General features: G+C 40.2%; 1 protein-coding gene across 7 annotated transcripts in view; it reads left to right on the forward strand.

The window, feature by feature from the left end:
• The first annotated feature begins 47 nt into the window (after window positions 1-47).
• ADAT1 (adenosine deaminase tRNA specific 1) overlaps window positions 48-15,197 on the forward strand; it is a 24,946-nt gene continuing 9,796 nt past the window's right edge. The window contains exons 1-10 of one of the 7 annotated variants that reach the window (XM_053952526.1): window positions 48-123; window positions 569-760; window positions 1,512-1,580; window positions 3,266-3,320; window positions 4,105-4,232; window positions 5,700-6,031; window positions 6,239-6,318; window positions 8,812-8,957; window positions 11,168-11,267; window positions 14,844-14,930. In XM_053952526.1, the coding sequence (XP_053808501.1) occupies window positions 592-760; window positions 1,512-1,580; window positions 3,266-3,320; window positions 4,105-4,232; window positions 5,700-6,031; window positions 6,239-6,318; window positions 8,812-8,957; window positions 11,168-11,267; window positions 14,844-14,930 (1,166 nt within the window). In that variant the 5' untranslated portion in view covers window positions 48-123; window positions 569-591. Of the gene's footprint in view, window positions 124-195; window positions 271-568; window positions 761-1,511; window positions 1,581-2,757; window positions 2,802-3,265; window positions 3,321-4,104; window positions 4,233-5,699; window positions 6,319-8,811; window positions 8,958-11,167; window positions 11,268-14,843; window positions 14,931-15,197 lie in introns of those variants that run through there. The other 6 variants (XM_053952520.1, XM_053952523.1, XM_053952521.1 and 3 more) reach the window with 6 other exon arrangements.

A 15,197-nucleotide genomic window follows, 5' to 3' on the forward strand; every position in this document is an offset into this window, starting at 1 on the left:
GCCGCGCGCGAGAAGCGGCTGCGCGTGCGCGGGCCCTGGGGCGCTCTGCGAGCGGCGCGGCCGCGGAGGTTCGTTTGTCGCCGTCCGTCCTGGCGAGGAGCAGCGGTGCCGGTGTCCCGGCGGGTAGGGAGGGGCGTGCAGGGATTTGCAGCCGGGGTGGCGGGAGGTGCGCCCGAGCGCGGCGGCAGCGCTCTCGGAGCGTGGGCTGCCTCGGGTCGCTCGGCAAGGGGGAGGCCTCGAAAAGGAGGCGGGTGGTGCCAGGCGCCTCAGGTGTGCTGCAGAGACCTCACCGGGGTGGCCGTGATGCATGCGGTTGATGGCTCCATAGTGGGAGTTTTGGGAGCCCGGCAGACCCACCTGCTGCTGCACTTAAGGGTTCTAGCGTTGCTTTTTATTTCTTGCGATTTGGAAGAACTTATTTCATATAAGTAGTCTTGAAAGGGACGATGCAGTTAGGTCTTTGTTGTTGAAATGTGGTGCGGGATGGTGTCATGCAGAACAAGATGGTAGCGTTTGAAAAGATGGGGGTTGTTATTCAAGTGTTGTGATAGAATCCAATTCTGTGTAGAACCTGCACTCGAATCAAGAGCCATGTGGTCAGCTGATGAAATCGCTGGGCTATGTTACCTGCATTACAGGACCAGACTTCCTAAGCAGGGGAAGCCTGATCCAAACAGGGAATGGACTTCCCTGGCAGCTGTTGTCCAAGTGGAATCTGCAGCCCAAAGAGAGGCTCTTGATAGTCCAGGAAACTTGCAGGGTAAGAATGATTTTTGGGGATAGTGGTGGGAGAAAAGGAGGGGCAGAGAAGGTTCTTGGTGCTTTCTTTATATTTCCTTTTTTTTAAATGCCTTTAAAAAAAACATGCATCCCTTCCTATTCCATCGGTCTCCACCCAAATTCTCTACTCTTTGTGATTGTAAACTTTGCAATTGTTGTGATTCACAACTTCTCTCTGGAAAGAGGTGGTTTTAGTGAAATGCTATTCTTCCCAGACTGTAAACAAGACAATGAAAGCCTTCACTTGGCTGTTCAATATCTGGTGAAAGTCTAGGCAGGACTGAATTCCTAATACAAGCTCTTGAAAAAACGTGTTTGATTTGATAGAACCTGAGAAAGGTTTGCTCTCCTGTAACAGGTTACTACATCTTGTGTTTGTGTTAGTTTGTCATCATCTTCTTTTCCCTTAGTGGCACTTCAGTGTTGTTAGGCAGATTGTATCCCGTATTTATTATTTTTTATGTGCCTGAGGAATGCTATGGCAGTGTCTGCTGTGTGCTGTCTAGCATATCAAGCCCGTATTAGCATTCCTCCTATGTGGTCATAGACTTTTCCTAGCACTAGTGCTTCTGCCTGCTGTAGTCAGTTCTTGATCAGTTTCCTTTCTGTAAGGTTGCGTGATCTTCCTCTCTGTACATTCCCTTCTACTCAGTGTTCTGTGTGTTAGAATGACTGTATGAGAGCAATGCTAGAGGTGATAGTTTTTTCAGTTAATGTTGTTTCTTTTTCAGTAACTAAGGAAGTTGTTGCTATGGGAACTGGAACAAAATGTATTGGCCAAAACAAAATGCGAAAAACTGGTAAGTATGGTATAAAATTCAAGAACAGACTACCTGTACTACCTTCTTTCTTGCTCGTGTCATAGAGTCAGTGAAAATGTCCAAGGCATACTGCTCAGACTTATTCTGGATTGAAGCCATAAGTGTAAGGCAGACCTTCCTTCATCAACGAGAGAGGAGCTTAGGCAGCCACAATGGCTGCCACAAAGCAATGCTGCACTTGCTGCCTCAAAGGTGAATGAACTTTTCATATTTGGAAAGGTGTAGTTTAGGCCCCGAGTCTGCATACTCAAAGACTTCATAACGAAAAGCAAAACAAAACATAAGCAAAATAATTGTGCAGTCTAGTTTTGTTGGGGTCTGATGCAAGAGGTTACCACTGCTGGTACTAACCAGCAGGGAGGTACTAGTAGGGTTTTTCTTTCTTACTGCATATTACTGCTAGACAGTTTTAAGTGTTGTACAGTAAATGTATGGGATAGATACACGGCTTCTCACAACTACGGTTCCTTGCTATGTGTTGTAGGAGACTTGCCTCGCTCTCTGTGTCCATTTTTTAATTCATGATGTATCTGTCTCCTCTGCTAGGGAAAAAGCTGTAGTAATGATGAATGCTGTAAAGTGGCTAAGGGGGCAAAGTGTTCATGCGTATGTAGGTACAGGGCTTTCTACCTTCTTTAGACTTCAGAGGAGGACTAGACTGAGATATCAGAAAGGGTTTTGCCTGTATCTGGTTTAGGCTACTTTATGTTCTCTATAGTGTCCTTCATTTTGAAATTAATTAGTGGCGCAAAAGAGAAGAAACTAGATTCTGTATCTTAGATTTTTTTTGATGTTTCTTGTGATTTTACCATCTCAGAAGAGTTTTGATATAGACATTTTTCTGACTGATTTAGGAAAAATATGATCAAACTGTTGTATCATTTACAATCTAGATATTAAGGGTATAAGTAGAAAATGGACTAGGAAAAAGTAACACTAGTTAGTTTTGCCATTGTTTGTCTTCAGTGATCTCAAATTTAGAAAATATTCTCCTCTTACAATAACGTTTTTAACTTGGTGGTAGGTCATGTTAATGGTTATCTGTTAGATCACTTACAAACTTCTAAAACTGTTAAGGAGGATTTCTGTCACTTGGCCTTTTACCCCTGAAATAAAAGATGATCTACAGCTCCTGTTCCTTTACATACCATAACAGGCAGATACTGTTCAGGAAAGCTGAAGATGAGATGTGCATACTTAGTAAGTATCAGAATTATTTGCAGGAAAAATAGTTAAAATTGTAGGACATAGTTCAAAAAGAATCTTCAACCAAAAGCTTAACAAACACTTGAAATTTTCTGGCGGAATGTGTTTTGAGAATATCAAGATTTATGCTTGAAACAAAAGTCACAGGAAGATTTTGAAGGATGGTTGTGTTTATTCAACTCAAAGGGTTTCCAGTATCAGAAGAGTTAAAATTTGGTATTCAGAGAAGTCTCTGACTTGCTGCAGACTGAGTACTTTTATCCTTCATTTGTGTAGGCTGTTGACCTCCTTTTGTCAGGATTGGAAGTTTAAATATCTTGCAATACTCTAAAACCAATTGGAAACCTTCAGATACTAATAAATATGGAGAACTGTCCTATGTCGAATTCCATTTGTTTTGTCTTTTTTTTTTTTTTTTTTAGTAATGATCTAGTATTTGCATTTGGGTTTTGGTTTAGGAGACATTCTGAATGACAGCCATGCTGAAATTGTGGCCAAGAGGAGCTTCCAGAGGTGAGGCATTAATGAAATTTTACTCAATGCTGTAACAGTACCGTTACTCAGTGCCACCTGAGGTTGTTGTGATAGAAATAGTTTTGACCTATTGCTGAAACAGCCAAATTTTGTAGCTTCACATATGAGAATGTAGTGAAAGACTGCATTACTTCTGTGTCGGCAACACTCTTTTTCCTGTTGTCAGCAGGATTTTAACCTAATTTTTATACTTCTAGGTAGTGTTAAGGCCTTTTCACAAACGCTTGCTTCTTCCTTGTTTTTCTGGAACCTCTGTATGAAGAATTAGGATCTGATTTCATGTGACGTCAATGCAGATCTGATGACTGTTAGTCAAGGATAGAATTTTTGCTCTTTCCCACTTGCCAGTACTCTTGTTTATGTGGGATAAACTGGTTCAGGGAACTGAGCCAGGAAAACAGTAATTCTGCAGAAATGAGTGCGTTTCTTGCAATTCAATGCCACTAGACTGAGTCTCATAGAATAAGATGAATTGCAGAGTTGATAAAAGCACACACAGTGGGAGGAGAGGACTTTACCTATGCAGTTCGAGATGGTTAACACTAACTCCACTGAACCCAACTCTTTGAGGTCTGTTATTAAAATTCCAATGATGTGTTTACATTTATTATGTTGGATGCCGTCTCTCTGTAAAAGCATAAATGATTGGCTCCTGATAGACTCCCATCAGGAAAGAACAGGCACTAGATGGTATTTAAGTTTTGTTGTTTTCTCGTGTATCAAAAAGGAAGTCAGTGTTTCATGAAAACTTTCTGCCTAACAGGTATCTTCTCCATCAGCTGTGGCTTGCAGCTTCCCATCAGCAATGTATCTTTAGTCCGGGAACTGAAACTGGGAAATGGAAACTCAAACCAAATATCATATTTATTTTCTTCTCCAGTCATACCCCATGTGAGTATGCTGGAGTGAACCAAGTACTTTGCTCCCACTTATAGAGTCTTTTCTGCCCCATGTCTTTGTTTTGTCTCTCTTTGGTGTGGATTGAGAGCGAGGCAGCAACTCATGTTATCGATATGTGCCCAAAGATGTATTTGACTCCCCAGACAGATTTGGCATTTTATTTCACTGCGTGTGATTCAGGAGAACTCAGAAAGTCTGATGTACTGCTCATTATATAGTGGAATGTTTCACTTTAAACAATAGCTATTATTTTTCTTTCCAGAAAATAACATACTTGTCAGAGGTCCTGCCATATTGCCTAGTTGCTTTGCTTCAAACATTATCTCCTTGGATTAAAATTTTAATAAGAAATACTGACATTTAGCACCGTTCCTAAAAACTACGAAACAAAAGATACCCCACACCCAACCAACAACCACCCCCAACCCCGTGAAGCAAACAGAGAAAAAGAACTCCAAACCAACAAGCAAACAAAAAATCCAAAACCCAAGCAAAAAGAAAAACGAGGGGGAAGAGCCAAAACTGACTCATACAAAACTCCCTAACAAACCAAAACCACGCTCCTGAAAAACAGGAAAAAAAAGCCCCATTCATGAAACATCACTAGCTCCCCAACACAAAACTTCTTTGGGAATGTAATGAAACATCTGTCATGGAAAACATTCATGTGTTTAAAAAAACCATCACCACAAAGATGAAGATCTGTTCACAGAATGAAGGAATGCGGCGGTGTGTTCTTCAACAGCTAGTCTGTTAAGGAGCAAAGGAGTTTTAAGAACTCTCAAAATATGCCTCATCAGTACTTCAGAGTGAGTTAGTTGCTCATACATTTTCATGATTTTGAGTGCATTGCTGGAATACGCAATATTATTTTTCTTCATTAGTGCATTTGAGAATAGAAATTACGTCTCCACATTTATTAGTGAGAATAATTTCATTGCCTTCTTTTTCTCATATTGTGAGAAATTTCTCACATAAATCAGCAGGCCTGTCAGATTTGCTTTGCTTTGAGCTGAACTTCAAAATTTTGGTTGTGAGCTTGTTTCGGTGATACAGATTAAAGTTTTCACCCTTATTTGACAGATTATTCTTTCATTAATCTTTTGAGGTTCATATCGTTTGGTTAGATCAGGCTGGTTTTCCTGCGAGTCTTCAGCACTTCTTGTAGTCTGTCAAATGCCTTTGTTACCTTTTACTTTATAGGTTGTAAATTTTGCTTTCTTGATTATCTCTTAAATAGAATGCAGAACTTGAATTGAAGCATATATTGGCTCAAAGTTCAGTGAGATTTGATTCAGCATGGCACAGGACAATGTTGTTTCAAAAATACGTTCTCATAGTTAAGTTTTCCTGAGTGCAGATCTGTGAAAGCTACTAGTAGTTGTAATATTACTGGTATGATGTGTTCCAGTCGCAAATGGGTTTTTGGCCAATTTTATGTTATTTCTTTTGTTCCAGGTGGAGATGCTTCTATTTTTCCAATCAGTGAACCAGAGAACCAGCTTTCTAAGCCATTGACTGAAGGTTATGCAGCTGTACAATCAGCAGTATGTAGAAGTAACCATAATCACTTATGTCCAGAAGATAAAAGAAAATCAGAGAAGATGGCAAGGAATTATGTAATCAAGAGAATGAAAACTGATGATGGTGGTTGTTTTTCTGTAATCACTGAAGACCTGGCTGTTCAGCATGGATCTGTGAAACGAGAAGACAACACAAATCAGAAGAGCTATGAATGTTCTGCAGAGATGCAAACAGCTAATAAGGAGACTGGCTTAGTGAGACCAAAGGTAGTAGATGTTCACAGAACTGGAGCAAAATGTGTACCTGGAGAGCTAGATGATTCCCGAATGCCTGGGCTGGGGTACCACTGTGTGGGATTATTACGAGTGAAGCCAGGTCGAGGAGACAGAACATCCTCTATGTCCTGCAGTGATAAACTGGCTCGCTGGAATGTATTAGGGTGTCAAGGAGCTCTTCTGATGCATTTTTTGCAGTATCCAGTGTATCTGTCAGCAGTTATAGTGGGGAAGTGTCCATATAGCCAAGAAGCTATGCGGAGAGCAGTTATTGAAAGGTAAGTGCTCTCCTCAGATGGTGCGTATGGAGACAGGGAGCTTTGGAAGACAACGTGTGTCATACAAATATTAGAACTTTAGTAAGCTTTTGATAATGTGTCTTGTAAGATCCTGATAGAGGATCTGTTAAAGTGTGAGCTGGATGAGCAGACATGTGGATTGAAAATGATCTGAATGACTGGGCCCAGAAGGTAGTGATCATTGGGCTAAGTGTAATTAAAGGTGTAAGGAGCCATGTATCCCAGGGATCAATACTAGGTCCAAACTTACTTAATGTCTTCGTTAATCAGTCATCTGGATGATGGTGCAGACTGTATGCCCAGACAGTTTGCTGAAGACTCAAGACTGAGGAGTGGCTGATTGGCCAGGGCATTGTACTGCCATCCACAGCGACCTCAGCATGCTGGAGAAAAGTGGGAACTCCATGAAGTTCAGCAAGGGGAAGTAAAAACCTGCACCTGGGAAAGAAACTGTCCCATGCACCAATACATGCTGGGGGCTGCCTGGTTGGAAAGCAGCTTCACAGAAAAGAACTAGGAGTTCCTGCTAGATGTGAAGTTGAAAATGAGCGAGTAGTGTGTTCTAGCAACAAAGAAAGCTAATGATGTCCTGGGCCACTTTAGGCCAAGTATCACAGTGGGTCCAGGGAGATGATCCTTCCCCTTGATTGACACTGGTGAGGCCACATTTGAAGGGCTGTGTCTAGTTATGGGCCTCTCAGTACAACAGAGACGTGGACATACTGGAGAGAGGCCAACAAAGGGCCTTTGAAGATGCATAGTGGATTTTTAGCATCTCTCATGTGAGGAAAGCTGGGACTACTCAGCCTGGAGAAGAGAAGGCTTGTGGGCATCCTATCAATTCATATACATATGTGAAGGGAGGTGGCAGAGAAGAGGAGGCGCTAGGCTGTTTGCAGTGGTGTTGGTGATAGAACAAGAGGCCATGGGCACAAACTGAAGCATGTGAGGTTCCCTTGGAACATCAGGAAACATTTGTTTACTGTGAGGGTGATGGAGCACTGGCAGAGGTTGCCCTGAGAGGTTGTGGAGTCTCCCATCTTTGAGTTACTCAAAAGCAATCTGGACACTGTTCTGAGCAGGTGGCTGTAGGTTGCCCATCTGGAGGAGGGGTGGTTGAACTAGATGACCTACAAGAAGTCCCCTCCCACCTCAGCTGTTTTCTGATTTACTGCAGTGGTTCAGGATGCATAGTATGTGACAGATTGTACTGGTCAGCTGGCAGTGGACAGTTGTGTTACACTGGAGAGGCAAAGCTTATATGCATTTTCCTGGTGGTACAAATTTGTCTGCTTCTTTAATCTCAGTTACATCCAAGAGCTGATCTTTTTCCTTGCCGTGACTAGTGGAGCTCTCATAACATAACCTGTCACCTCAGGGAGATCTGTGTGAGAGATGAACTGCACTGCTGCAAAATGAGGAAGGTTATCTGTTGTGCACTGGCCCTCTTCCTACTCAGATTCTTCAGTTGATGAAAACTATCCCAGCAGCAAGGATAGGAAGTGAATATTTTTCTTACTTGGGAGGCTAAATCAGTAGAGTAGAGAAGGGTAGGTGGATTTGGGCAGAGTGAGGGGAAAGGAGAGCAAGAAAAAAAACAGGGAGCTGAACCATTCTTTTTAAGCAGTAGTTACTAGACCAGTTCATATGAAAGGTTTGACTTTGTTTAGTAACTCCTTTTCTCTATACCCCTCCATCCTTCTAGAATGATTATAAAAGTGGTCATAAGTCTGTTAATGGAGAAACTCTAGTGACGTACCCGGTGGAGCTTTCTGGATAATCATTTCCTCATTCTGTGACACGTAACAAGAATTTGCCTAGCCTTGTTAGTCCTAGTGCAGTCAGGCACTTTTTCAGACTATTGCATCTGACAGTATGAATCTCAGTCTTAATTCCTGCTCTCTGTAAATATTGTAGTCATCAAACACATGCTGTTTTTTTCCTTATGTGATCCTAATGTCATTCAGTATGCAACCGTAATTTAAGGTAACAAAGATAAGATACACATGGAACTGTAGGTATACTTTATATGTTTTTAGGCTTTGATTATAAACCTTTAGACTCATAAAACAATTCCCGATGTAATGCAGTTGACTATGTAAATACCTTATGATTTTTATTTTTCTTTGTGATTGCAGAAGTATATTGCAGTTTTTGTCCTGCATACTTAATTGATCATAATAGCTTTTAACAAGATCTTTTTAAAAGCCAATTCATCTTTTTTTTTTTTTTTTTTTTTTAGGATGGACAAGGTCGTAATAAATTAATGCGGCTTTGGGGTTTTATTTAATAAATATTTTTCTGAAGGGAAAAATGCCTCCAAACCTCCTTGTCTCACCTATATAACTCATGTTCAATTCAGTTTTAATGTAAAAGAAATGTATTTTAGATTATGAAGGGAAATTGTGCAAAATGGTCTTTTTTGGGAAGAGCATACTGAAAATCACTTGCATTTTTCTGTGTTTACTGTAGGTGTCAGCACATCTCATCTTTACCAGATGGTTTTTTCACTCAGGAGGTTAAGCTGCTTCAATCAGGTCTTCAGTTTGAACACAGCCGTCAGGCAATTCAGGAAGTTCAAACTAACAGCAAAACAAAACTTGTTCCTTGTAGTGCAGGTGAGTTAATTTGGGCTAGTTGCGTAACTGCGTGCAAAAGTCCGAATAGAAATGAGGTGGGTTTGGTTGTTTGGAATGGAACATCATTCCTTCCCAGTATGCTAGCGGCAAAGTACGAAAAGAAAGAAGTTATTTTCAGGTCATGACTTAATTGTTAATATTTGTCTCAGCCTCTAGTTTCCAGTAGGCAGTTTTCAGGCTGAATAAACACTTGGTTGATGTGATTAAGAATTTATAATTAAACACAGACAGAAAATAACCAGGGGCAACGAAAGTTGAGTACAAGAAGAAAACAAAAGCTTTCTGTTTCCAGTTAGTTTTGCATTCTCCTTGGTAATGAATAAAAGACTTGCCATGCTGAGTTATTTTTGTAATTGCTCCAAAAATCTGTGAATGAAGAAAGAATTCAGAGTAGTGTAGTGTAAAAGCTGTGTTGATAGATATTTTGGGCGTAGCATATTTGCCGTGGTGATGCATGAATGCTTAAATCTTAATGTGATTTTGCAACATGGTCTCATTCAGGAAGAAAAAAGGAACTGCTGCTTTATGTGCATGGCTAAGTAGTTTCTTTAACTTGGACATGCCTACTTCTGCTCAGACTTTTCTGTCTGAATGAGAATTGGAAGTTTTTCTATTACAATAGAGTTAATGATAAAATAGAATGGAGATATTCCTTAATGGAATTCACATTCATTAAATTGGAATTATTTACAAGTGCCAGGAAGGAAAATACTTTAATTTTGTGAGATAAGAAACAAATTTCGTCATTGAAAAATAGTGCCAGTTAAGTTGCCAAAAAAGGCCTGAAAGCAGCTGTGACTACATGTGGTGTATGTCTTTCTTGCTGTACACTTCTCAGGTCATTCTGTTAAATAAAGATGAATGATGCCTTAGCACAGTTTATTTGTGCCAGGTGGTTTATTTTCTTGAAGGAGTAAAAATCAGAATAAGCGCTGAGTTTAGGGCTATTACAGAGAGTATTGAAAGATGCTTGATAGGAACATTTCAGCTGTCATTTTAAGAAAATATCTTTTCTGTTTAGTGCTTTGAAGTTTGAGGTAATGATGAAAAAGTGAAAGAATGGAAAATGTTTTAATTTTTAAGTAACTTTGTATCTGCTGGTCAGAAACAGATACCCTCTAACCAGGTGATTTTTAGATATTTCACATGTGGAGGATTTAATACCAGTCATACGTATCTAATGTTATTTCATGTTACACAGGACTGTAATTTAGTAGAGTGATACAGCATTGTACTTGAATCACTGTGTAAGTACAATTGGCAGCATACAGCTGAATTGTAATACAAGGGTGAGTAACATAAGCAGTCTTTGAGCATCTTGAGTAACAAGATGGTCTTAGGAGTCAATGCATGTGCAGCTATTTTGCCTGTTAGGAACACAGAGAAGAGGGAGAATTTATGAAATGGAAGCTGTCTCATGGTAGTAGAAGTTGAAGAATCTGCTGTTACGCTATGGAGGGACAGATTGGACATGTCAGTTTCTGTTGACATGCTGCTTATGCTTTGCTCATTACTTAGAAATTGTAAGGTATTGTGTACAGAGTTTCAGCATTAAGAAGTTTACAGCCTGAGATGATTACAAAGTTCTCAGACTTGGGGTAGAGTTTAAAGCTGTTGGCACTTGCTATCTCTTTCAACAAATTATTTTTATTTAAGTACTACCTAATAATGTTTTTCAAGTAAAGTCTACAAATATTTGGTGTATGTCAGTTATCAAACATGAAATTACTTAGAGCACACAATAAAATAATAGCGGTCAATAAATTAAGAAGGAAAACATAGAGTGACTGGTGCAAGTAGTTTAGGGCAGTATTTTACAGCCTGATGTGAAAATAAGCCATCTGACTTGGAAATTTTTTCATGCGTTGTCTGGACAGGATGCACAAAAGAAAGTAGAATCCCCCTAAGAAATGGAGAATTACAAAGCTGAAGACCAGATATGTAAAGGCATGGATTGTTAAATGATCAAGTGAAGATGAAAGCTCTGTGTGTGTGTGTGTGTGTTTTCATTTTTTTAAAGTAAACATTCTTTTACATACTGGAATTGTGGCCCTAGAAAACCATGGTCCTCTTTCTAGTTTGAATGCTTTTGGGAAGCAGCACATGAACAAATATAATGAAAGGAAGTGTTTCTGGTTCTGCTTTTGTGACAAGAGCATCTCCCTTGTTCATAACAATGTCTTCTACAGCCATCAGTTGGAGTGCAGTCCCTGAACAACCTCTGGATGTCACCTCAGACGGTTTCCGCCAGGGAACAACAAAGAAGGGGATTGGGAGCCGTCAGAGCAGGTGTGAGAGTGTTGTAATATCCAGACATGTTTTATTTGTTCGCTTACTTGCCTTTGTCAGCTCATGTGATGTTGTCAGAGCAGGAGGAAATCCAGAGAGTGGTGAAGAAGGGGGAAAGTAGAGAGCAGGGGAAAGGGAAGAGTCGCTGTGTAAGAGAGGGAGGGCAGTTGGAATAATGAAAGTTACATGAGAACTAACAAGTTTATCCTATTTCTTTATCCCTGTTGAGAACATTATAGATAATGGTGGTGAGGATCTGTGATCAGTTTTTATTATAAGGATGTTTACTGTTGAAGGAAACAGAATTTTTGCTTTCTGGTTTTGACTGTGAGGGAAATGTGTGCATTGCATGTTCTCTTTCTAGAGATTTCTTTTTCTTGAATAGTCAAGCCAGCTGTCCTGGATGTATGATGATTAAAAGTGCAGCTTTGAAACATGACTTTCTGCCTTAAAGTTTGAAAATGTGTTGAAATGATGGTAGCACACTCCTAACATGAGCATGTCACCTTTCCAACTCATCTTGGCACTTGGTTCAGCCAACTTGTCACTTGGCTCTTTAAGAAATCCTCTATCAACAGTCATAGTTTAAAGAAATGGTTACTTATTTTTCATGAGGTTAAGAGGAATTACTCATAAGCAACTGCAGACAAATTTCTCCATCTCTGTATTATCTCCATTTTAGGTGAGGTGGCCAAAATTATCATTGTTCTGTGGAAATTCACCTTGAGGATTGGTGTTCATGTTTTAGCTGTTGGCTGATTATACTACCAAATTATCACTGATCATATTGTTCATGTTTCCCAGACTTTTTGGAAAGATGATGACAGTCCTGACAAGGGGTGAATAACACAGTAAATACAACTTAGACAATTCTTGTGGAGAATGTATTCATTTGCCTGCAAGTTGCACGTTCTGAGCGTCTTGAAGTTAGGCCTGATTTGACTGAAATTTATCCAGGTATATCCTAGTATTTCCAAATTTTCAGTGGAAAGAGGAGGATCAGAAACTCAGTGGTTTGTGACCAGTATTGGTGTAGGGGGTATTGCTGACATAGGTGACCTAGGTGACTTAGTGCATCTTTTAAGACAAGCTCCATGTGCACTGTAGAATATTTACTTTCAATATGCAAGTATTCCAGAAGACATGTGAAAGATCAAACAAACCAGCTAACCCCTTTTTCTCAGTAGGATTAAATTTGTAACATAGCATTTGTGCATCAGCTCTAAAACTTGAGAGCCATCTCCTAGCTGACAATTAGCACAAAAGTGTAAGAACTCAATTATTGTTGAAAGATCATCTTCTCGACATGTGCTTGAAGTTCACTAAAACTTTCAAAAGTTATTAGAGCCTACAAGACTGCGTGATTACAAATGTCTCCTTTCCTTAGGAAATCAGAATTAAAAACAATGTCAATGAACAAGTAAACTATTTATGCTTTTGAGGTAAACAGTCACAAAAGGAACTTTTATAATGAAAATAAGGAACTTACAACCTTATTGGGACTGGTGGTGCTTAATAATAAACAAGACTTGTATTTCAACATTCTTTTTCCTCTCAAGGAATCTCAGGGTGATTGTTGGGAAGTGTTGTTTCAGGGTTTTTTTCCCCCCCTTTCAATATGCTAGATAACATAAAATACCAAGGACAGTAAGGCTGACTGACTGAAAGGAATTTGTAGGTAAATGTCTGGTATGTGCTTTTGTTAATGCTTAATTAACTAAACCACCAAAAACTACAAGATGAAACTTTGACAAATTAAATTGAATATTAAATTTTAGAGCATCTTTGCATGCCATCATCACCAGTGGGGTTCAGCAGGACTCTGTTTTAGGGCCAGTGCTTTTCAGCATCCTAATAAATGACTTGGATGCAAGAGTCAAAGGTACACTAAGTTTGCCAGTGACACTAAATTGGCAGAAACTGTTGACTCCCTTGAAAGAAGACAGGCCCTGCAGAAAGACTTTGACAAATAACAGGGTTGGGCAATCACCAACCGTATGAAGTTTAACAAAGACAAATGCCAGTTTCTGCACATGGCACAGGGTGACATGCATGTATGGACAGATTGGGGAATGAGAGGCTGGAAAGCAAGGCCATGGAAAGGGACCTAGGAGTCCTGGTTAATGGCAAGTTGGATGAGAGTCAGCAGTGCCCTGGCAACCAGGAGGGCCACTCTCATCCCGGGGGGCATCAGGCCCAGCACTGGTGGCTAGGTGAAGGAGGGAACTGTCCTGCTCTGCACTGCTCTGGTGTGGCCTCACCTCCTGGGGGCAGTTTTGGGCATGGGAATGTAAGAAGATAAAGCTCTAAGCGTCCAAAGGGGAGGCCATCAGGATAATGAAGGAGGGGAAGCCCTACAAGGAGTAGCTGAGGTCACTTGGTTTGTTCAGCCTGGAGAAGGGCAAACTGAGGGGAGGCCTCACAGCAGGCTACAACTTCCTTGTGGGGTGACACAGAGGTGCAGGCACTGTTCTCTGCTCTCTTGTGACCAGTGACAGGGCCCGAGGAACGGCTGGAGCTCTGTCGGGGGAGGCTTAGGCTGAATATTAGGAAAAGGTTCTTCACCCAGAGAGTGGTCGGGTGCTGGAACAGGCTCCCCAGGGCAGTGGTCACAGCGGCCCAAGTTCAAGGAGCACTTGGACAATGCTCTCAGGTACATGCTGGGATTACTGGGGTTTTCCTGGGCCAGGAGTTGGACTCGATGATCCTTCTGGCGATTCTATGATACTATGCCATTTTTGATGTTCTTAAAATACATGCTAGCAACATAGGAAGATTTTTTTTTTTTTTAATTGATTTTGTTTTCAGTGAGAATCAGCTTGCATTTGTTGGAGAACTGAATCTGTCATTGTTAAGACGAGTATGCAAAGATAATTAAATGGAGGAAACAACTGGGCCATTCAAAACAAAGCTGCACTTTATAAGCAGTGATTCTGGTTGCCATCTGTTTGGGGAAATAGAAGGGCTCAAAGCTGACAGATGTATATAGTATCTTCTGAAGATCTTTAAAACTTTGGCTCACTTTATTTTTTGATAAGCCTCTTTGTATTTAACTGCCCTGCAGCTGTTGCTGAATGTGTCCTCATCACCATTGTGAAAACATCAGCATTGTTCCAGATATTTCTGCTCCTTCTTTTATTTGTTTTGAATAATACAAAATTTAACAGTTTGAAAAAGCCTTTGGAGTCCCATGCTTGTTTGATCTGTTCTGGGACTAGTCCTTCTGGCTAAACCTTACTGCAGCTGTGAACTGCAGTTTCATGCAGAACAGTGCAGTTTCATGCAAATAACAGTGTGATATTAAAATGTTCATTCTGCAAAGTGGTGAGTGCTGGCTGGGAGAATGGGGCAATGGAGCTTTTTGTCAATATAGCATTTAAACTTAAGGAAAAAGGCATGAGGGCAGCTTGGGTGGGGTAGGTAAACAATAGAGAAGTTTTTACATTCTTTGGGAAGTGAACATAATGCTTTCTATCAAAAATGTTTAGCTGGGATGTGCTGCTGTAAGGTGGAGTGAATTTATGATTTTTTTTTTCCATCAGAATTTCTAATTTTTAAACTTTTTTTTTATATCAGATCCAAAATCTGTAAAGTGGAATTCTTCCATAAATTCCAAAAGCTGGTGACAAGTATTTCACAAGAGGATCTACCAGATACTCTACGGTAAAGACATTATCATTGCCTTTAGAAGAGTGAATTTATTTTAATCAAACTGAAGAATACTGTAATGATACAGTTATCTGCTCATGAATCTCATTTTAGATAAGTCCATTGTTAAAGTTTGATACTTGAAAAATGTGGAAAGAGACACAAGATGAGGAAGTGGTATCTTTTTTGAAAATATGAGCTATTAGATCAGCTGTCTGCAGCTTTCTACCCTTGGTGTTATTCAAACCCTGCATCCCAAAATTGCCATGGAGTTATTGATAT

The sequence above is a fragment of the Vidua chalybeata genome, chromosome 11 (genome assembly GCF_026979565.1).
Source record: "Vidua chalybeata isolate OUT-0048 chromosome 11, bVidCha1 merged haplotype, whole genome shotgun sequence".
In the NCBI taxonomy this organism is placed as follows: domain Eukaryota; kingdom Metazoa; phylum Chordata; class Aves; order Passeriformes; family Viduidae; genus Vidua; species Vidua chalybeata.